General features: G+C 46.5%; 1 protein-coding gene across 1 annotated transcript in view; it reads left to right on the forward strand.

Moving 5' to 3' along the window:
- Positions 1 to 4,198: 4,198 nt before the first annotated feature.
- Golph3 (golgi phosphoprotein 3) overlaps positions 4,199 to 9,398 on the forward strand; it is a 26,173-nt gene continuing 20,973 nt past the window's right edge. Inside the window, exon 1 of the mRNA XM_028767689.1 lies at positions 4,199 to 4,683. Coding sequence (XP_028623522.1) covers positions 4,465 to 4,683 — 219 coding nt within the window. The 5' untranslated portion in view covers positions 4,199 to 4,464. The remainder of the gene's footprint in view (positions 4,684 to 9,398) is intronic.

Genomic DNA, 9,398 nt, shown 5'->3' on the forward strand with positions numbered 1-9,398 from the left:
GGTTGTGAATTGGTGTCTCTTTCTTTAGTGTTGGGTGTAAACCCAGGGCCCTGCATGAGCACCTACTCTACCATGCATGGGTTGGAGTATTGCCTCAGAGGTTAAGAGCACCGGCTGCTCTTCCAAAGGGTCCTGGGTTCAATTCCCAACACTCACAGAGCAGCTCATAACCACCTATAGCTGCAGCCTCACAGGATCTGATGCTCTCTTCTGTGGTGCAGATCCATGTAGAGAACAGATGCGTATACATAAAATGCATAACTCTTTAATAGGAAAACGTTCTTTAGCACTGAACTAACCCCCCCCAGGTCCAGTTTATATATTGTTTATTTAGTACCTAACTTCCAGCGGTAGACTCTGGATTCCCACTCCCCACCCCGCCCCACCCCAGACACATCTCATGTTCTGCTTCTGTCTATTCAAATGCCAGTACATGATTTTCCAGTTCAAACTTTATAAATAATTTTGCTTCTTTTTTTTTCTCCTCTGTTTTTCTGGTATTTATTTCTCCACTATTTTTTCCACGTAGATCTCTCTCTCTCTCTCTCTCTCTCTCCCTCTCTCTCCCCCCACCCCCATGGCTCTGCTCCCACCTGTCTGCATGTCTACATACCCACTTGCCTGCCTCTAACCCTTCCCCAGGTTCTCCTCTCTCTTCCCTGAATAAACAAACCCCTTTCACATGAGGTCTGTGTGGTGGAATTACTCAGGGGCACACTTTGACATGAGCCTGCCAAAGGTACCCTCCTCACCAATTAAGATTTCATAACACACCTCAATAAAAGAAAGAAAAAAGGAGAGGGAAGAAAAAAAAGAAAAGTAGGAAGAAAAAGGAGGGGCAAAGAGAGGACAATTTAAGAAACAAATATTTCTAGGGAGAGCTGGCCCCACCCCTCACTGGCTGCAGCATTCGGGAGAGCAGGCAGAGGAGCTCACCTGGGTAACATGGTAGAGCTGGCCCTGGTAGTGTTGGCATGGGAGAGCTGGCCTCAATGGCATGAACTTGGGAGAGCCAGGCCTGACCCTTGACTGCTACTGTAGGCAGGAGAGCTGTCCCTACCTCTCGCCTGGGCAAAGCAGGAAAGCTGGCTAGGGTGGTACCGTACAGGTGCAGGAGAGATGGTGTGCTGACCAACTTGGCTGCCACCCTGGCCCAGATCCAGGGCTTTGAGCTGACCAGCTCCAACATCTACCCCATCTATGAACTGCTGGAACTTGTGAAGGGGCTGGCTATACAAACCCAAAGCTGCAGGATCTCCATGACACGGGGCAAGAAGAGAATATCTGAGAGGAGTCCCAGTGAAGATCCAGTAGTGATAGTGTAGCAGAAACCAAAGGTCTCAAACCAGACCAGTGACTCATTAAAATGAACATTTGCAAGTAAAGCTATTTGGGCAAAAGGATGTACTGTAGACACACCGTGACACATGTGACAGCTTCCACAATGAGATGGTTTTGTTGTGTTTTTATTGTTTTTTTTTGGGGGGGGTCATGTTTCAAGGGCAGAGGTCAGATATGGAGGGACAGAGAGGTGAGTGGGATCCAGGGGCACTATGTGAAATTCACAAAGAATCAATAAAAAGTTTTTTTTTAAAATAGGAATATTTATTGCTAACTTGACAATGACCTTTTTTATTGATTGATCATCAAATATATGCCAGGTATGTCTTCTAGTCACCCGTTCCCCTGAACCTTCCAGGGTAAGCATGCTGCTGGGCTGGCCAGTTCCATGTGGGTTCCAACCATGGGACTGCAGCCTGGGGAACACCCGTGTCTATCAGGAGGCCCTAGACTCAGGAAGAATTAGCACTTGAGTTGATGCCTAACAGTTTCCCTTCTTACCCCAAACACGCTTTGTGTTATTTTGTTCCCAGACTGGCCTGGGAACTTTCTATGTAGCCCCTGCTAGCTTCTAACTCAAAATCCTCCTGCCTTCAGCTCCCCAGAGCTACGGTTTCAGACAAACACCACCACCACATCTGCCTTCTCAAATGGATTGTTGGAAACTAGGTTACAGATCTTCTCAGCTCAACCATGTTTTCAGTCCCTCCTGATTCCTGGCCCCTCCTTCCTATAGTTATACTATCCAACAAAAGTGTACCCCAAAAGCCTTTGCTTCAGCACTGCTTGCTAGGCAACCCAGACTAAACACCCATCTCACTGGAGAAAAGAGAGTTTCTAGAAAATTCAGTAATCTCTCTACACTGCACATCTGGCAAATTGCAAGCATGGATTAGAACCTTTTATTAGGTCATCGAACAAGCACTTAATACTTATTTTCTGTTGGCAGTCATTGTGCCAAGCAGTAAGGTGATAGTGACACAGGAGACACATAGTCACAGTTTTCCTGAAGCTGATTCAGCCACATTCAAGGTGAAGGTGATTAGGATTCACATTTGAAACAACTGTGGCTGGGTGGTGCTGGTGCTCGCCTTCACTGCCTTCACTCCCAGCCTGTGGCAGACGGAGGCGGGATAAACCCTGGTTCAAAAAACAAAAACAAAACAAACGGCAAATGGTGTGTGGTCATTCCTTAGGTCCTGCTCTCCTCTCTCTCTCTCTCTCTCTCTCTCTCTCTCTCTCTCTCTCTCTCTCATCTATATCTATCCCCCTATCCTATCTATCTATCTATCTATCTATCTATCTATCTATCTATCATCTATCTATCTGTCGTGTGTTATATGCATGTTGCTCTTACCTGTGTTTGGACGTGTAGAGGCCAGAGGTTGACCTCTGTTTCATAAGCTTCCAGGATCTGTCTTTCTTAGCTCCCCAGGGCTGCTATTACAGGAATGCACTTGTGCCCATGAGTGCTGAGATTTGGACTAAAAGCAGTTTACTCACTGAGCCATTCACTGGGCCCTCACACTGTTTCTGGGGTAAGGTTTCTGACTGGCACCTAGGCGCTTGCCCATTTGGCGAGGATCAATGGCAAGGAAGCCTCCAGGAATCTGACTCTGCCTCCCGGATGCCAGTTTCTAATTTGTCCCTAAGCACTAAACCCACTGACCATCTCCCCAGCGAAGTTTCACATTTTACCCCATTAAAAAAATCTCCGCAGGCAGAGGAGCCACTGGCTTGAACAAGCACAGCCTATACATACAGCTTTGTACTTTTTGGATTTAACCATATGAGTTAAATAGCCAGTTAATTTACAAAGGACATTTAAAGTCACTTGACAAAGAATGACCAGAAAGGTGAAGGACCGAAAAGGTGACGTGACTGGGAGAAACTGGCTGAGGACACAATGTTTTTGCAGGAAAAAGGGAAGGAAGTTTGGGGCGGTGAGTGGGAGGACTTACTGTCCACGTAGGAGTTGAGACAACTTATTTATGGGGTGGGGGCAGAGTCTGTCTAAACCTGGCTTACAGTCTATGGTTACTGTTTATTTTAAATAATACTGGACGGATCTACGACACTGTTTTTGGATGTTTTTCTCACAAGTTCCGCCCTTTTGTTTCTCTAAACCCCTCTCGGGTTTGGCAGCTTTTCCTTTAACTTGATTTGCACAAACTGCCAAGCACGCCAAAGGGATTTAACCTAGTAATTACATCGAAATAGATTTAGGGCTACAAAGACGTGGCACGAAACTCAAGAGGTTTACTGTCGCCATAAGAGGATCCTAAGGTCGGCTGTCCTAACATTACGGTGCGCTCTGACTACTTTACAGCCGCAGTCAGAGGTGGGAAAGAAAAAGTTTTACAAACACAATTCGTCAATTTTTTTAACCTCTCTACGCCAGAGCACAGTACATGAACACTTTTAAACGCCTGAGTGTAGATGGCTCCTTTTGAAGCCCGGGAGTTCCACAGGCGAAGAGCCAAGTCCTTCCTGTAAGTAGTGGGGACCTGGGCCACTTTGGCTCAGCGCCTCCGAGGACTGATCCCCGGGGATGGTCAGTGGGGTCCGCCCTCGCCGGGGCTCGGCTTCCGGGATCCAGGAGAGATCTTACTGGTCGCTGGCGCCAGGCTGGACGGTAAGGGTGAACTGAGAGGCGGATGAAAGCCGGGCAGGTTACCGATCCCAGCCTCACGTCTCGAGACTAAGGGCCACTAGCTTGTCCAGGAGTTCAAGTGTCCGCCAGGGTTAGAGGCGGCTAGCCACGCCCCTCGCTCGCGCCGCTTCCGGCACCCCGGCCCCGCCCCGCGCCGGCGCTGCCACATCCTCCGGTGACGTCAGCGCGCGCCGCCATATTGGGAAGCGCCACCGCCGCCGCCTCCGCTCTGGCTCCTGGACTGTGTGGGGCCACAGCCGCGGGCTGAAGGCTCCCTTGGGTACCCCATCGACGCCCGGCCCGCCGGCTTCGCCCAGATCCGGCTCCTCATGACTGCCTTCGGCCCCGAAGCCCACGGACATCGCCCCAGCTCCAAGAATTAACACGGAAGCTTCTGGGGCCGGGGCCGTGAGGGAGAGCCGGCCGGTCCCGCGTCCCTGTCGGTCCGGCGCGGCTCTTCGGCCGGAGCCATGACCTCGCTGACCCAGCGGAGCTCGGGCCTGGTGCAGCGGCGCACCGAGGCCTCACGGAACGCTGCCGACAAGGAGCGGGCTGCGGGCGGCGGCGGCGGCGAGGACGAGGCGCAGAGCCGCCGCGACGAGCAGGACGACGACGACAAGGGCGACTCCAAGGAAACGCGGCTGACCCTGATGGAGGAGGTGCTCCTGCTGGGCCTCAAGGACCGAGAGGTGCGGGCGCGACGGGCCGGGCGGGGTGGCGGCCCGGGGCGCGGGACCCAGGTGGCTCCAGGTGGGCCCAGGTGGGCGCCGGCCGAGGCCTCAGCTGTCCCCAGAGCCCCGCGCCCCTGAGCGCTCCACTTGTCCCAAGGAGTGTGGGAGTCAGCCGTCTGCGGCGGGGCCCTGTGTATTCCAGATCCTCCCGGTACCGAGGGCTTGGATTTTTCCTTCCTCTGTTCACATGCACTCTTAGTTCTGAAGTCTTGGCAATCTTTGCGTTTCTTCTTCGCTTTCTGCCGCCAATGATTGCAATTCCAACCCGAGACTGTTTGAGATCCAAAGACTCGGGGCTACCGCCCATCCCAAGGATTGAGTCTTTTTTTTTTTTTTTTTTTTTTTGGGCAGGTTTTAAGACCTGGGAGAGGGTCACGGATCTACTTGCTGTCGGTCTCTTTCTTATATAAAACTTGGGTTTGCGGCACGCTGTTAAGAATTAGTAAAGTTATTTTTTACGGGGCATCGTTTTAAAAAGTCAGTATCAAGTTGTTATGAAACCTAGGAAGTAACTTTTTAGATGAACTTGGTTTCAGTGAGCGATGAGTTAGTTTTGCGGTTAGTAGATCTCTTGTCTCACTTTTGCCGTTTTAAGGGAGGGCTTGTGAAGTGCTGGGAATAATACCAAGTTTGCGCATTGATGAAAGGCTGCAAAGATTTAGGTAGGCTTAAGTTGTATTCTGACGTTTGGAAAGGTCGTTTGCACCCCAAATATTTAGGAATTTTACACATAGAAGTTGAAAAAAATGCTAGTGACTGTCTCTTTAATATCTAGATTCTGTAGTTCATGTTTGATTGATTTTATTAATACCCATCCATTTATAAAGGTGATTATTTTTAAAGACAGACTTGCAGGATTGGATGTTTCATAAATCATGTATGATGAGGTGGCCCGGAAGTTTGTTTCGTTTCCATGTGGAAACTCTAGACAACACATTTTGAGAGTCAGACAGAAAGGCATTGGGTCTTGTTTTTAAATACGTTTTCAGAATTCAGGAAGGAGGGCAAAAAACCCCAGTTCATCCTATAAAACAGTTTTCTAGTTTCTCAGACTCTAGTTCCTCAGACTTAGCAGCGGTAGAAAGATAAGTTTTTCCAGGGACTGTTTGTGGTTCCCGGATACTAGATATTACCCAGGGAAGTGCTTTTTGATGCCTTAATACCATTCAGCTTGAAGACGCTGAATGGCCCTCTGACTGTAAAAGGGGCACAGTACCTGTTTAATTACAGTTATAATGAGAAAAGCCAGTGCTGCGTGTGTTTCATTTTTAGCTTTGGGGTGAAAAGCTAGATGTCAGTGCCATGGTAATGCTGTTTTAGAGAGCATTCATTTAGAAGGATTAGGTTTAGAAAGCAGGCTTCTTGAAATACACAGTTCTTTTTCCTCCCTCCCTACTTTGGAACAACATAGAGTGAGACATTTTTAGGAAGTACAAGAAGAGCAAAATGAAGGCTAGACTCCTGGATTAGCATTTTGGTTCTGTACAATAGAACTCTGTAGTAGCTACAATGGAACAAAAAAATTGTTTTTGGTATTGTCACATTGAGAAACAATGGTGAGAAAGTACTTTTTATTTTCGAGGTCTTTCTGAGTTTTTAAGATAAAGCTGTCACTAGTTACTTTTCTGTGATTAGTTCCCATGAAGATAATGTGAAGAATTCTTTGAATCTAATGCTTTTACATTTAGGTAGTTTTTTTTTTTTAAAAACAATTGAAGTTCTTTGATGCCAGGTAACTGACACCATCTGTTGTAGTTATTTTGTGTAAATAATAAGTAAACTTCTTAAGTCATGGCCAAAGTTCAGCCAGGCACTAATCTTTAGCATTTGGGGGTGGGCTGGGCACTGGTTTTTAAAAAATGTAGGCACTCTCGAAAAAACAAAACAAAACAAAACAAAAAAAATGTAGGCACGACCAACAAGTGGTGGTGTGGCAGGGGCTAAGGCTTGCATTGGCATCTTGGTTTTAGAATTCTCTTGTGTATATTTCTTTTTTCATCAAATGTATACACACTAGTGATCAGTCCTATAACCCTATCATCGTCTCTTTTTTGGGGAGGTTCCCCTTGTTTTTTTTTTTTTTTTTTTTTAAAGACAAGAAATTGGTTTCCTGCCTCTGTCTCCCTAGTCACTTAAGACTGTTAAATTTGTTATTAACTTAAGTTCTAGGGATTGGGAATATATACCATTCAGCTTGAAGACGCTTAATGACCCTCTGTCTCAGTTGATAGAGTACATTGCATGAAGTTCTGAGTTTGATTCCTACCTCTGCACAATCTGGGCTTGGGAGCTCAGCGTGCCTATAATTCCACTTGGAAGGCAAGAAGTTCAAGGTCATCTTCACCTACAGAGAAAGTTAGAGGCCTGGGCTCCATGAGAAGCAGTTGGCTTCAGATTACTAACATGGAGTTTTGTTTAAAGTCTTTGTTAGGTCTCAAGCCCAGGAAAAATAACTAACCAAGTTGCCCATCAAGGCAGACCCTGGCTACCTGTCTTAGCATCACCAGAACCTGTTAGAGAGGCCTGGCTCCACTCAGCACTTCATCCAGCCCCTACCTTCAACCTCTCCAGCCCTGAGCTTCCCTCCCTCCCCCGCAGCCGCTCTTCTCTATGTAACCCAGCCATTTTGGCTATGTGGTCTCTTGGCCTCTTGCTCTCTTTGTCTCCTGGCTTGCTCCATCCTCTTGGCTCTTGGTTCTTCTCTCCAGCCTCCTATCCCCCTCCCATACCAGGTTCAGACTGGACCTTTCCAGATGCCTGTTTACCCCTCTACACTAAACCTCCTCAGCCCATACCTAGGAACAGTCACGTCCTCACTTTTTTCATTCAGTCCTGACAATAGATTTCTTTTATTTATTTTTTTAAAGTTCAAGTTGGCTTTTCAGGTTTTTTCTTTTCTTTAAACACCCAAGGGCTGGAGAGATGGCTCAGTGGTTATGAGCACTGACTGCTCTTCCAGAGGTCCTGAGTTCAGTACCTAGCAACCACATGGTGGCTCACAACCATCTGAAATGGGATCCAATGCTCTCACCTGGAATGTATTCATATACATAAAAGAAATAAGTCTTTGGGAAAACCCACCCAAGCCTAGGCCCTTTCATGGGTTCTGGTACTTAGTCTGGGGGAGGTGTCAGTGATTGATATTTAGAGGTCACTGTTAGAGTGTCACATAGGTTCACTCATGAATTCAAATTAAGTCATTGGCAAGATTTCTGTAGATGGTTGGGGCCAGGGCAGGGCAAGTGGTACATATTTTCTTTTTCATTATTTATTTGTATTTTTTCCCATTGAAGCCTTTACTAGAGTAGTTTCAGGATACTTAAGAATGATCATAAATAACCAGAAAGTTATATTAAAATGGTTTTTTTTTTATAAAAATTAAGCTGAAGGGTCTCACATATATTGTATCACTACTAACTGTAACACTGACCCCCCCCCCTTAAATAACTTGAATTACTTTATTGGTGGTAGATCTAAATATTTAAGGTTAGATTTGATAATTTCATTTACTTGCCTATTTAAAGATTTATTATTTTATGTGTATGAATATTTTGCCCCTATATTAGTATCTATGTACATCTAGTTTGTGCACCTGGTACCTAAGGAGGCCAGAAGAGGGCATTAGATCTCCGGAACTAGAGTTAGAGATGGTCGGAAGCTGCCAGGTAGTTACTTAAAATTAAAACTGGGTCTTCTGGAAGAACAGCCAGCGCTCTTAACCATTGAGCACCCTCTCCAGCCTCAGTTTGACTATTTTAAATGATCAATTTAATCTAGTGTTTGGTGGCTGGGGAGATAGTATGATTGGTAAAGTGCTTACCACACAAACATGAGGCCCTGAGCTTGCTTCCCAGCTCTCTCTGGAAAAGCTGGGAGTGATGTCACAAGTTGAGGCAGAGAGTGGAACTCCTGGATGAGCCATCCTAGCCAATTCAGCAAGCTCCAGACCAGTGTGAGACCCTGCCTGAAAGTCAGGGTGGTTGGCATTTTGAGGGCAACGCTGAAGTCGACCGCCGACTTATACATGATCATACATGCACACACACTTGTACAAACGGTAAAAAAGAAACCATGCCTGGTGAATAGAGATGAGGCTTTGTAGTCCTTTGCTTTACGTACTATGCAAGAGTCTCAGGATTCTCATACAATGTGGGAAATGGTCACTTCATGTGCTTAGGATTGTACTTCTGTGGCACTTATTGTTAACACTTTACTTTCCCCCTTTTGTCTTGCTTGGAGAGAGGATGGAATTCTCTTAGCCTTAGAATTTTAGCTTTTAATTATCTACTTATTTATTTATCCATTCATTTACTTATTTTTGAGTCTCAGGGTTTCTCTGTGTAGTCTTAGCTGTTCTGGAACTCTGTAGACCAGGCTGGCTTTGAACTCACAGAGGTCCTTCTGCCTCTGCCTACAGAGTACTGGGACTAAAGGGTATGTGCCACCATTGCCTGATAGAATTGTTTATTTGTTTCTTGTTTTTTTAGATAGGATCTAATGAAGGCCACGCTGGTTTCCTTGAACCCTCTCTGGATGCTCCTGTTTTTATCTCCCTAATGCTAGAGTTACTGACAGCTTTCAGATGGCTTCTTGAAATACCTCCTGCCGGGCGGTGGTGGCGCACGCCTTTAATCCCAGCACTTGGGAGGCAGAGGCAGGCGGATTTCTGAGTT

This window comes from Grammomys surdaster, unplaced genomic scaffold, assembly GCF_004785775.1.
Source record: "Grammomys surdaster isolate TR1022 unplaced genomic scaffold, NIH_TR_1.0 174, whole genome shotgun sequence".
In the NCBI taxonomy this organism is placed as follows: domain Eukaryota; kingdom Metazoa; phylum Chordata; class Mammalia; order Rodentia; family Muridae; genus Grammomys; species Grammomys surdaster.